This window comes from Balaenoptera acutorostrata, chromosome 7 (assembly GCF_949987535.1).
Source record: "Balaenoptera acutorostrata chromosome 7, mBalAcu1.1, whole genome shotgun sequence".
In the NCBI taxonomy this organism is placed as follows: domain Eukaryota; kingdom Metazoa; phylum Chordata; class Mammalia; order Artiodactyla; family Balaenopteridae; genus Balaenoptera; species Balaenoptera acutorostrata.
The window spans coordinates 78594123-78608375 of NC_080070.1; the positions used below are offsets into that span (position 1 = coordinate 78594123).

General features: G+C 37.9%; 1 protein-coding gene across 5 annotated transcripts in view; it reads right to left on the minus strand.

The window, feature by feature from the left end:
• Positions 1 to 14253, minus strand: part of DMTF1 (cyclin D binding myb like transcription factor 1) — a 44583-nt gene that overhangs the window by 2651 nt on the left and 27679 nt on the right. For all 5 annotated transcript variants that reach the window (XM_057550605.1, XM_057550603.1, XM_057550604.1 and 2 more), the window contains 7 exons: positions 13214 to 13246; positions 12209 to 12318; positions 9205 to 9433; positions 7848 to 7999; positions 6315 to 6524; positions 3503 to 3588; positions 450 to 605 (listed from right to left, as the gene is read on the minus strand). In XM_057550605.1, coding sequence (XP_057406588.1) covers positions 450 to 605; positions 3503 to 3588; positions 6315 to 6524; positions 7848 to 7999; positions 9205 to 9433; positions 12209 to 12318; positions 13214 to 13246 — 976 coding nt within the window. The remainder of the gene's footprint in view (positions 1 to 449; positions 606 to 3502; positions 3589 to 6314; positions 6525 to 7847; positions 8000 to 9204; positions 9434 to 12208; positions 12319 to 13213; positions 13247 to 14253) is intronic.

Sequence of the window (14253 nt, forward strand, 5' to 3'; positions counted from 1 at the left end):
CCCCTCCATGCCTCTCTCTCACCTCTGGAACTTCAGTGTTCTTATCACTGTTTTTCTAGAACCCCTATTCTTTACACACTGGGGCCTCTGCTCTCATAATATCCCCTTTCCCCTAACGGAAGTCCATGTCATGTAAGGAGACCCAGGGAAGGAGGGATGTACCCCAGTGAAGGTGTAAAACATTGCTCCTGGAACAACAGTGGTAGGAAGAATTGTTTAAATAAATGGACTACATTAGTATTGGCTCTTATATTTTGTATCAACTAATCCTGGTCCCTAACAGGTATCGATACTAAAGTGTTTGAACGAAGCTCAAAATTTATTTCCCCCTCCCCCACGATACTGTAATTGAAGGCACATGAGCCCCTCTCGGGTGGTACTTTTCAGTTAGCGAGTCTTTTCTACAGAAACTAGAAAACTCAAGAAGGAGTTTATATAAGGTGACCTACAGATAAAGCATGAACAATGATCTGTTCAGGAGAGGCGGGAGCAGCAGCCGCCAGGGTTACTGTGGGGCCAGCAGTCAGAGTTAGGGGAAGACCTTGGCTCGAGCTTGTCTGAAGTAGGTAGGTGCCTGGAGTGCCAGTGGGCTGTAAATGGAAAGACTGAAGGAAAAAGAAAAACAAGATCAACACAGGTGCGCCAAACCACTGAGTACCCATTAAGTCTAGCTTGACATCCAAAACGGGGACTTTAATTTACTAGCCACAAATGTACTTACCAATCATGAAGGGGCAAATAATAAAATGAAGGGTATAATATTCTGGACTATTCATCTGTTGTAAGTCATTTCTCGGCCTGCAGGTTTAACAAAGGAAAGGCTTGATCCTACTCTTCACTCTCTGTATGTCTATGGTCTGGTCTCAGCTATCTGTTTCAGGTCCAAGACATGGTCTCATAAGCCACTGTTTCTAGCACAGTAATTCAGCATGCCTCGTCTTCCCTCTTTATCCCTTCTCTGTAGCACATAAAAACTAGCAGTCTCCCAGTTAAAAAAGCTTCACATTTTCCAAAAGGCACTATGGCAGTGTTTACTTACTTGAATAGATTTTTTTCATAGTGTAATTTTAGGAAATTTTTTTATGTTCAGAGAAAATGTATAGAAATAGCAATTAGTGTTCGTTGAAAGAAAAAGCTCCTACTTGAAAAGCTGGTTCACTGACAGTACATTTATCTTTTGAGATCTTTTATGAAAGTGTAACAAAACTATTGAACAACAACACATGTTTCACAACCATAAGCTTCTACGTGATAATCTGAGTTTGGTTTATCCTAACACTATGAAGGAAAAGTTTTTGCACTTAGAATAGAGCTAGAAGTTAAAGTCATATAGCCTGGGTTCTTTAGTCTGATGTGGTCTTGTGGACTTAGGCCACAACAGCTCTCCTGGCTACTGACTCACTGAATCTAGGTTTCTTTAATGCTAAAGCAGAGATAGTAACTACTTCTCATGGAAAGGTTTGTTGAGGATTAGAAATGACTGTGCCTGTGCCTGGCACACACTGGGGACTCAACTCACTTTTTTCCCTCCCTCTCTATAGAAGTTTTCCTAAAGGTTTTATTTATTAATAAATAAAAGCTAAAGGTTTTCCTAAAGGTTGAAAGCTAAAGTAAAGCTAAACGTTTTCCTAAAGGTTGTATTTATTAATCACATATGATCAGGCAGTATAATAAATACTTTACATGTACATCACATACATGTATTTTATTTAATAGGCTTAAATACATTTTTAATTAATTAATTAATTAATTTTTATTTTTGGCTGTGTTAGGTCTTTGTTGCACATGGGCTTTCTCTAGTTGCGGCGAGCGGGGGCTACTCTTCATTGCGGTGCACGGGCTTCTCATTGCGGTGGCTTCTCTTGTTGCGGAGCACGGGCTCTAGGCACGCGGGCTTCAGTAGTTGCGGCACATGGGCTCAGTAGTTGTGGCTCGCGGGCTCTAGAGCACAGCCTCAGTAGTTGCGGTGCACGGGCTTAGTTGCTCTGCGGCATGTGAGATCTTCCCAGACCAGGGCTTGAACCCGTGTCCCCTGCACTGGCAGGCGGATTCTTAACCACTGCGCCACCAGGGAAGCCCTTAAATACATTTAACGTTCATAATTTTTTGAAGCTGAGGCACTATTATCATGTTTTATTTATAAATAAGAGTCTCTAAATATTTGATTGTGACCCTGTAAATTAAAACCTGAACACATACCCTAAATATATGTGTATATATTGTTTATTTGACCGTGGGAAAGGGAGGGTGAGGTGGCAAAAAATGTAAAGCAAAGTTCTGTTTTCTACCTGTGGCAAATGGTCTTCTTACACATCCCTATTTTGGAGACCAATGGATTAGGAAACCGAGGCTTAACTTAAGCAAGTGGCCTAGTAGGAGTTCCAAAAGAGAACCTTTTGCTAGGTGGGCCATTCCTATGAGATTTGGCTTTGGATAGGATAAATAAACTCTTGCACTAATACCCCTTATGTTCTTCACAGCAAATAAATCTTGACATAATTTAAATAAAATATACTTTATATTTTCTTCATGAAAAATGAGCTAATAATTCTGGGTTTACCTATTTTAGAAAGCAGGCAAAGAACTGGTGCATTTTTCTTTTCAATTTTCATCACCACCCCTCCAAGGAATTACATTTAAATTAGCAGTCATGCCCCATCTCTCCCCAAAACATCTTAGCATAGTTAACCCCTAATCTATTTTCTGTCTCTACAGATTTGCCTATTTTTGACGTTTCAGATAAATGGGAGTCGTACACTATATATTTTGTGTCTAATTTCTTTCACTTAGCATAATGTTTTCAAGGTTCATCCTCGTGGTAGCATATTTTTTACTGCCAAATAATCATTTGTATGGCTGCAGCACATTTACCCATTTATCAGCGGATGGACATATGAGTTGTTTCTGCTTTTTAGTTGTTATGAACATTCATGTACAAGTTTTTATGTGGACGTATATTTTCACTTCTCTGAGGTATACCTGGGATTAGAATTGGTAGGTCATATGGTTACTATATGTTTAACCTTTTTAGGGATTGCAAGATTCTTTGCCTAAGTGGCTATATCATTTATGACTAGGACTTTTAAATCCTGTATCCCCCAATGGGCTAGTACAGTGTTTACTGACTGTCGTTAAATAATTCATTCCATAAACTTTTCCTCAAATAACCAATATGAACTTTTTGAGTATATATTTGTTTATGACTCAATAAAAATACATAGCATGTACCCTACTTGTTAGCACTGTCATTTTCATCTGTAAAAAGAACATATTATTGGTTGATATACAGATGAAAAAAAAAGACTAATTATAAAAGTGGAAGTCTGATTTATGTTGTCTTCTAACCATCTTGGCTTTCAAAGCCATGGATATAGTTACACTTAATGACAATCAGGTTAACTTTTACATTTCATTTGCCTATATAACATTTCTAAAACTGATACCAACTGATCTTTCTTATGCATAAAATGGCCAATATCTGCTTTTTAAAGTAGTTACTCACTGGAAGAATCTCAAATGTCTGTAGTGTTCCACTGTTTAGTGTTATTGTTTCCGAGTCAACAGTAGCAGCAGGGGAGTCTGCTGAAGCTGTGGTAAGAACAAGGACAATAAATAAACACTTTGTAAATATAAATTTTCTTAGTGTACTCAATTAATTATGAGGGCAATCTCATATTGAATAATTTGCCTAGAAACCCGAAGTCATTTAAATTTCTTATAAGAGATAAGAAATCTAATGGACTTGTCTGGGATGGCATAGATACAAGGGTCAGCCAACCATGACCCACAGCCAAATCCAGCCCACTATCAGTTTTTATAAATCAAGTGTTATAGGAACACAGTCATTCCTGTTCGTTTATGTATTTTCTACGGTTGCTTTTGCACTACGAGGGCAGTTGAGTAGCTATGACAGAGACAATATTTGCTAACCCCTGCTATAGATCATAAAATATTTCTAATGTTAGGAAGTAAGAGGAATACACTAAGGCTACCCTGCAAAGAGACAGGGACTTGATAAAAAAGTAAGTTTTACTGGACCTTCTGGTAAGAAGTATAAATGTCTGGAATATATAGGTGTCCTATAACACTAGGCTTTAGTTGTAGTGACATCACTTCTGGCAATGTAAACCTGGGCAAATAACTTACTTTAACCCAAACTAATGTTCAGAGACTTTATCTGCCCTGTCTACCTCATATAGTTGTTGTGAGGATCAGAAACATGAAATATATATAGTTTCAGATGACCGTACTAGGGAGACTAAATAGCACTTCAGAGATCAGACAGTATAATCTCTTTACAGATATGTCAGCTGAGGCTCAGACTTGATCAGTGTCTGCTCAAGGTTATACAGAACTAGGGCTAACGAGAAGAAATGTGATCTCTTTTGGTGTTTTCAGTCCCACCTGTAGGTAAATCTATGTGAAAAATGATCTGAAATTGACTTTTAATGTATAGTGTTTGTTAGTTTATTATACTCTTACTATAATGCTTCTCAGTTTAAAAGAAATGCACTGAATTCATGTTAGTTCTCTTACTATTTGATGGATTCTTAAGATCATACCTAGAATAATTTGAAGTGATTTCAGATAAATAACCTAAATGAAAGGTAAGCAAATTATGGCTGGAGACAAATGTGGCTCAAGGCTAAGAATGGTTTTTACATTTTTAAAGGATTGTTTAAAAACAAAAAGAAAATTCCATAGAGATCTATGTGGCCTGCAAAGCCTAATATATTCATATTTACTGTTCTGGCCCTAAAGTTTGCTAATCCCTGACCTCTAACCTAAAGGAAGAAACAATCGTGAGATTTTAGCTCGAATGCCAAGAATAATGGGTATGTTGTTAAACTCTTAATATACTCACATTTCTTGCTGGAAGAAATAAAATTATTCTAGTACTTAAACAACAAAAAAAAAGCCATGCTGTGAACGATATTAAGGTACCATTTATAAAATGTTTGCTATTTTCCCAGTAAGTATTGTCAACCCAATAGCCAAGGAAAATTGTAACATTCTCCATGCACAAAAAATTTTTAGCCAACAGGAGCTCTCACATTTATGGTGGACTAGTAATTTCAGTTGCTTTGCAGTGCTCAAGACTACAAAACAAAACAAGCAGGGCTAAAGAAAATAAATTCTTCATGCTTTACTGCACTGGCAGAAAGCTAAAGCAAATAACCAAATTTAAATTAGAACTTTAAGAATAAGACAAGCATAATTAATTTAAACATCAGAAATATAGGTTTTTTGTTTTTTTGTTTTTTGGTCCGTTTGTTTTTTGCTGTGCTGCGCAGTTTCTGGGATTTTAGTTCCCTGACCAGGGACTGAACCCACGCCCTGGGCAGTGAGAGCACGGAGTCCTCACCACTGGACTGCCATGGAATTCCCAGAAATACAGTGTTAATAATGCCAGTAAGTGGCCCAGTGATTCTCAAATGGGATCATAGAGTATATATGAAAATCTGCAGGGTATTTGTATTTGTCTTACCGACTGGAAAGCACGGTTGGCATTCTGTGGGTGAGGTCAGGGGACCCTAAACATCCCGCAATGTGCAGGAGGACATCCCTGCCAAGAAAGAACTGTCCCACTTAAAATGCCAATAATCCCCTGATTGAGAATAACACCAAGTGATTGATAAACTCTTGGCAAAGGTGAGGTAAAAGTGAAAAATAATATGGTTCAGAGAATTTTATCCTCATTCCTTTTCTGTCCCTCTGTAATGGAAAGGGAGAAAGATCAACTTGGCTTAGATCTTAGGAAATAAATTTCCTTTCCCTATAACAATCACTGGGCTCTCATCTCATTAAGCACAAAAACCATGTCACAGGCTAAGGAGAAGAGAGGGGTGAACAGAACAGTTCCCGTAGGACACTGGTTCTTTACTCTCTGAAGACAATGTTTTTCAACCTCACCAAAACCCATGTCTTCTACGTGTCACTTCAAATCCATTCTTCACTTGTGTGTCTTCTGGTGAATGACTACAAGTGGTGTGCCATCCTAGGGACTCTGTGTCTTGGCTTAGTTGACTGTATTTTAGGTGGTTTTCTATTAACCATTAAGTCTTTATAACACCTAGAAAGTAAGATGATTTAAAGTGGTTTATAATGGCTGGGCAGTGGGTTATCAGTCTTTCCTGTCACACATTCATCCTTTGTGCAAATATTAATCAAGCTAATAAACATAAAATGCCTTAGATCTCCTTTAATTTCTCAACTTGGATAAATTTCTGTCAACATTCTAGAAGACTGAAAGGTGTCAGAGCCATTAACGAAATCATGTAGTTCAAACAGCATGGAGTCTGGATGTTACTTACAGACATGGGTGATCTGGACTGGAATCTGCAGGGCCGTCACGGGGCTTGGAGAGATGGCTGTATTGTCTTCCAAGCGGGCAACTCTGATCTGAACATGCTGTACGCTGGAATTGGAATTACTGTTTGGAACTCCAGATCCTGATTTATTCTCCAAAAGCGTTGGGTTGTTTTTTTGATTCTCATGTAACTGTTTAAGACCTTTTATCAAGACTGAAGGGAGATGGGTAGACAAAAAGAACATTGATTCTCCGACAGACCACCATCTAAGCAGCAAGGGAGGTGGGGGGTAAGGAGGGAAAGTATTTGGAATAAATAATTGTATACTGGATATGTGATCTTACCAAAATAACAATAAAAATATTTAAAAACTACAACCTGTCTGGAAATTTTTGGACACATCCGTCAAAAGAGATTAAAAAAATTCATAACATGATATTGTTTTTGCCATCAAAGATGAATTAATAGCCATTGTAAGGAACATGGAAATAAGACATTTTCTATGCCCTAGGACTTCTTGATAAAATTCTTACTATTTAGGGAGAATACTGGTAATGCTAATTAACTTATTTTCATTCAGCAATGAATAGTCTACTACTCTCCCTCCCCCAACCCTGGGCACTTTTTAGCCACTGCAAGAACATAATCAGTTTGCTGTGAGTCTAACTTACAACTCCAGAGTAGCAGCTGAACTTTTCCAAACAGTATGCAACCACCTTGAGTTCTTGTACAGGAAAGCCAACTCCTCTACTAATCACGATAAACTACATCAATCCTCTCAGGTAATGCTACAATCTGGCTGGGTTCATGTTACATTAGTATTCATTCACTCTCCTGGTTATACCAGAATTTATAATTTTTAAAATGTAAAATAAATTTATAACTGGGTATTTAAAGAAAAATAATCACATTTTCATCAAGCCAAATTCCTCAGCATTTAATTTTCCTTTGCAAAAATGGAAGTTGGAGCACTATACCAATGGGAGGGAATCTGATTACCTAAATCACACAGACTCTACAATTTAGTTCCGTGTCTAAGAACAAAGCAGACAGTGAAGTGGAAAGTATGCTGTATCTCGCTTAAGCAAACCTAAGATATCTAGATTTACATAACAAATGAAATTAGAAATTTGCAAGCTTTTGTTCTACAAAATAAATCACCACAGAATTTCTCTAACCCAGTTAAGATATCTGAAATTATTCAATTCGTAAAAGTTGATTTAAATGTAAGTTCTTACATCTTTGTATACAGTGAAAATATACATGTAAAATTTATTTCCTCTTCATAGTTTATGTGAGAGGATAAGAATGTGTGTAGATGTGTATAGTTTATCTTTGGTGCTTTGAGAATTATAAATCATATCAACTCTTCTCAGGGGAAGACAGTTACCCAAAGAAATAGGGCAGAGGTTGAAGTAAAAACCTACTATGATTCATATCTCTTCAGCTGAGGCAAAGAACTTCTAACCTCTAATTCCTTGAGGACTAAATAGAGTTAAGACAAAGGAAGGACTTAAGAAGCAAATAATACATTACCAGGGAATGAAACATCCTTATGGTTTGCAATTTGCCTTTTGATGGTCCACCATTTACTTCGAAGCCATTGTGGTGAACGGACACTGCTCCATCCCTCTGCTAACAGATCCCAGTTTATGTCATTTTCATCAGCTACATCAAGCTCTGCTATCCTACAAGTTACAAAATAAGCATCTGTTAGATGTCTGTTTCTCCATAAGAACCCTCCTCTAACTACAGGTGACGGCACTGGCAATAAAGGGAATGGCAGGTTGTGTCACTGAGATGCTACTGTTCAGGTACACAGGAAAGGATGGATTGCAGGAGTGCAGACCTGCTTCCAGAGCTAAGAGCTATGACATCACAGTAGCAGCCTTCTTAATGGTACCACCAATGGGCTGTACCATAAATGGTCAGAACCAGAGGAAGCACAGTGAAGGAAAGGGAATAGCTAAGAATAAGATAAGGACAGGTTTAGTTGTATAGTGTTCTACAATGTTTTATAGTGTGTTACAATAAGTTATTTCCTAGATCTGAGCTTTTCCATTTGTAAAATAAACAAAATTATTTAGAAAGGAACTATTTATAAAGATGACTAGCTGGAAAAAACTATATTAAAAACGAAACTCAAAACGAAGTGATAAAAAGATAAAAACAATACTCAGGCTGCAACCCAAAAAACCACAATCAATACAAAATAGTACAACTAAATTTGGGATTTTAATGTCTATTTGTTTTCTAGTTTTAACTGTCACGATCTTGATTTTCAGTAGGGTGTAGCCACAAAAGCAGCTTCTACTACTTAAGTGTCTCAGATATTTTCTTGCTGGTATTTTTGCTCATTTGAGTTTCTGAGTCTTAATGGTTAAACCAACTAATGTAAAAAATAAACCTGGGATTATCTTAAAGCTATTTTTGGATATGTATGAAATGGAAGTGTCTAATTTGGTCCGATTTGAAGGTGTGGGGTAACTGTGGACTGGGCGATCTTAGCATAGTAGCCAAAGATTGAAGGGCATGGAGACTGATAGCCCTCTTACCCTCAACATGGTCCCTCTTGGCTAGGACTGAGGCACATTGGTGGGGCAGTGGAAAAGCTGCACTGCCGCTGCCTGTGCCATACCTGTTCTGCGGATATAGAGAGGCCTTCAGTCTCCACGCCTTCAATCTGGTACTTTAAATCCACTAAAAAAGGAACAAACACAAAACAAAACAAAAAAGAGCTCAATATGAAATATTTAGGATTTTAAACAGTGGCTCTCTATGGAAAGGATGCTTTTCAGACATTAGGCATCTATGGAAACCAAAAGAGGAAAGCCAATCTAGATAGCCACAGCAATTAAGCAGCTTTTGTTATTAAAAGATTTAGGACACACACCTGAGGATGAGATTGATTTCATCTTCCTTGGTCCACTCAGTACCTCCACTCTGTTTCCAGTTCAGGTAGTTGAGCCATTTAGAACGACACTGCTTTTCTGAGCGAGTACCCACTCGTTCTGCCACAGCTGCCCAAGACACACCCTGTGTGACTATGTCACCTGGCTCAGTGCTTGTCAATTCATGAACCACCTCTGCAAGTCTCTTTTCTTCTTCTTCTGTCCACTTCCCTGAAAGAAGGAAATCATCCAGACTACCACTGCTACCTTCTCCTTGTTTTGCAAATCAGATTCAGCCCTGTATTTCAAAAGACTGATGGGAAGTATGCAGTAGTATTAGAATTATTTCTGAATGAAACATGGAAAACCTGCATATACCTGCTAAGACAGTTACTAACCCAGTAAGGTTCTTAGTACTACAAAAGAAAATATAGAATCCTAATAGAAAGCACTGACTGACTCTTTAGGAAAGAAAAACTACTCAAAACATAGCTAGAAAAAATTATATTTTCTCAAGTTATACTAAGTCCTAACTGGGAAGTGTTCCATTGATGGCTTGATGGACACAAAAATCCATACTTTTTTCTTAGTCCCACCTAAGACTCCCTGCTCTGCAGAAGTGAAGTAATAAGCTCAATAGAGACCATTATTTACAGGAATGAAAGAGGAGGGACAAGTAGAGTAACACCTATGGCTTCCCACCCATTTCAGTAAAAATAAAAACTAGGTTTATACCGTCTCCTTTCCCAACTCCAAGCTACTGTGATAAAATATAAGTCTGAGATTGGTAACCAAACATATTTCTATTTCAGTTTTTTTGAACCCATAAACCCACTAATAATATCACATGTTCCTATTAGCCTTTTTCTTAAAAAAGCTTAAGCAGAAAAACAGGAAAAAAAAAGAAAACCTCTTAAAAATGTCTTCCACTCTGTTTCCATTTTGTTACTAGTAGCTGAAAACTTCTGGAAAATTTCAAAAAGGCTATGTGCTTGCCTTTCAGGCATTCATTCATTCAACAAATATATACTGAATATCTATGTGCTAGGCACAGTTCTGGATATCATGGATTCAAGACAAAGTCCTGCTCTCCTATTTTATTTTTTATTTATTTTTATTTTTATTTTTTTAAAATTTTATTTATTTATTTATTTATGGCTGTGTTGGGTCTTGGTTTCTGTGTGAGGGCTTTCTCTAGTTGTGGCAAGCGGGGGCCACTCTTCATCGTGGTGCGCGGGCCTCTCACTATCGCGGCCTCTCTTGTTGCGGAGCACAGGCTCCAGACGCACAGGCTCAGTAGTTGTGGCTCACGGGCCTAGCCGCTCTGCGGCATGTGGGATCTTCCCAGACCAGGGCTCGAACCTGTGTCCCCTGCATTAGCAGGCAGATTCTCAACCACTGCGCCACCAGGGAAGCCCCGCTGCTGTCCTATTTTAGCATGGCGAAAAAGGAAGGGGAAACTCAGACTACCATCTCATGGCGTGGTCCAAAGAGAAAACTCCTGATCCAAAAGTATACATAGCAACAAGGCAAGTTAACAGGCAGAGCATTCCCTGAGGCTGGCAATCAGGGAATGGCATAGTGTTTTTCCATTATGCTCACAAAAGGGGTTCTATACTCAGTGTCTTCCATGAACCTCTGGGGTCCCATTGTAAATCTAAAGCTCCCATTCCTGCTTCATTCATTAAGCTGTCATTCACTACAGAATTAGAGTTGGTGGAATTTATGTTTTCATTGCCTTATAGGTAATAGTGCTGGTGGAGTGGTTAAGGAGGAAACATTCCTGACTCCACTTCAGCAGGGTAGGGGGTGAGGACAAAAATTATATTCCCTGGAAGCTCAAGCCTAGCTTGAGAACTATTTTTCTAATTGAAAAACTGAGCATAGATTATGGATCCTTCAGAAAAAATTAGAGCTAAAAAGGGAACTATCAAATCATCTATTTCTTCATTTTCTAACTTCTTCATTTTATAGAGGAAACTGAGGCTCAGAAAGGTAAGTGAGAGTTGGTGGTGGAGCCTGAATACTGTTGTTGGTCATAAAGGTTAGGTTTAACAGTATCTATCATCAATTAGTACATCTGTATACATTACGAATTGACTGGGCATCTGTGGTCTGAAACACCAATCACGAGTTTTTTCTATGGAAAAATGTACTTTGAATTTGAAATAAGCAAGATACATACAAACCTCTGGAACACAGCTTCTTCCTAAGTTGGGACCTGCCTGGAACTACAGTTTTTCATAAATATGAGCTGATAAGCTGTTACCAACATAAGTTCAATAGTTAGATGGGCTTAAATTAAAATTACTTCCTACACATATGCCTTAGAAGTACCTGTTAGACTTAAAAATAATTACTTCCGGGCTTCCCTGGTGGCGCAGTGGTTGAGAATCTGCCTGCTAATGCAGGGGACACGGGTTCGAGCCCTGGTCTGGGAAGATCCCACATGCCACGGAGCAGCTGGGCCCGTGAGCCACAATTGCTGAGCCTGCGCGTCTGGAGCCTGTGCCCCGCGACGGGAGGGGCCGCGATAGAGAAAGGCCCGCGCACCGCGATGAAGAGCGGTCCCTGCACCGCGATGAAGAGTGGCCCCCGCTTGCCGCAACTGGAGAAAGCCCTCGCACGAACCGAAGACCCAACACAGCCAAAAATAAAAATAAATAAATAAATAAATAAATAAGAAAATCCTTTTAAAAAAAAAAAAAAAAAAAAAAATTACTTCCCCAACTGGAGCAGTTCTGAATTGCTACAAAATGGAAACATGCTAGACCTAAATAAAACCTTTGAAACTGAGGAGATGTGTCCCTGTGAAAAATATCACCTTACTACACAGAGCACAAAAATAAAGGATTAGTTGGGTCTATCTGAAGAAAAAGGACACTAGAAAATAAAACCTCAACTACAATGAATGGCAAATCCCTTTCCAGAACAGAAGAGAAAGCAGTATCTGAAGGGGCAGGGAGCTCAAATGGTGACAAAAAACACCGGTGGCACTCACAGTACCTGTGTTGCAAGTGTCCTTCATCAGTCGGCACCGATCTTTGACAGAAGAGGCACTCCTTCCTAGCGCCGCCCCTATTGTTGCCCAGTCATTGCCATGCTTTATCCGGAGCCTAAAACAAGAGTCTGCCAATCAGCATTTGGTTCAACTGTTTTCTCCCTTTTAATTTCATCATTTATTCTTCATTCTTCTTCTTCCCATTTGACTGGTTTGGAAGTTGTGGGCAGCAATACTTTGAGAGCCAAAGTTTGAAAGTGTGGCCTTTTTTTGGGGTCCACAGTTGTCTGTGGGTGAAAAAAAAACAGGCAGCAATTGCCTTTTTCCTGGGTCAGAGAAGAAATAAGTAACTTGGATATGTGTTCAAAAAAGACCAAATTTCCCCTCAGGTTATTGACACAATCTCCCAGGCAATCCCCAGATTTTTCCCTTTTGAGCACTCCTAACAAGCTCTTCTCAGACACCTGAAACAGTTTCACAAGTCCTTATTATCATAAACAGGATCAGCCTTCGGGTTTTTTTTTTCATGATCCATACAATCCATTAACCCATACTTTATGGTCCCAAAATTATGTTTCCTGCAAAATAAGACTGTATAAGGTAGAGTCAGCCCAGATAGCCAGTGAAACATTTGCCAACTCGCCATTCTAAACTAAGCCATTAGCACAACCCTGGTTTTGATCCTGGTATGTAAGTTCCCCAGACTTAGTCTTCAGGTCACCAAGAATGGTGATCTAATCTCTTCTGTAACCCCTATTAGTGGTCTAAGGACACATTTCATTTGGTTACTAACAACAAGAGAAGACAACGTATGGACATGGCTACTCTGTGCAGATATAGATTTGATAAGTTCTTTACACAGTCAACTATGCTTAACAGCAGGATTAAATTGTACCAGTCTACCAAAAATCTCTCGACATTTTCAAAGTAAAACTTTAGAAAACACAAAATATTTTAAAAAATTAAAACACAACTATCAGAACTAATGAAAAAAAGAAAGTTAAACTTACTCCTTGAGCTTTTCAATTTCTTCAGGTGTGTATCTAGAAATTTAAAGAAATTTTTAAAAGATCAATTAAAACAAAGAATGCTAACAAACTTAATAAAAATCAGAATTTCACTTAGGGAGCCAAATGTTAAGTCACTTAGCATATTGATAACATTTTTAAAGTAACCAATTTCAAAGTAGATTAATAAAAATCAAAATTAATGCCTCTATTAAAAAAAACCACAACAAATACTTTAAGCTATAATAAAAGTGAGCACTGTAACAATTTCCTCTAGGAAAATTCAACATTTAAAACATATTTTCTCTTATGCTGCCTAACTCTTGCATTATTTCAAATTAGGTTTAGGTACTCTAATATCATAGCTATTCTGAAAGACTTATGGATGACATGGTAAACTGGAGCTAAAAAGAAAATCTATGGTCAATTCTCACAAGTCACTGAAAAATTTTAAGTTCTCTTTATTTTCTCTACCCATGCATGGACAACTGACATATTCTTGCTCCATGTAAAGGCTTTCTTTTTAGTGGGTAAGTACTCAATATAGCCAATGCAATGTTCTTTTTAAAAGCAGTATCTAGTAAGCCACACTACTACCACCTAAAACTCCCAAAGAGAAATTTAAAATATGTCAACAACACCATATTGTCATTGCATTGAAGATATGATGGCTTCTCACAGATATTACCGATAACAGAAATCCACGCATTATATCCAGAAATTTAGCTATTTTCTACTCTGGTTTTATTAAAAAAAAAAAAAAAAAAAAGTCACTGACCTAGGAAATGTTATACTATAGAAATGAACAGGAAAAATGTTACCAATAAATTTAGAGTTCTTTTTATACTTCCTAAATCTTTAACCACTACTATACTTTTTATAATGTTACTTTACTACAAAGCAGACTTTGATGTATTAAGTCAGCTAGGTCTTAAACCTATATAAAGTAATTTAGATTCTAATTTCTAAAAGAGGCCTTATTGTAATGAGGTTTCACCGTATTTACAACATGGACCTGGACAATAAAAATACTAACATCACTC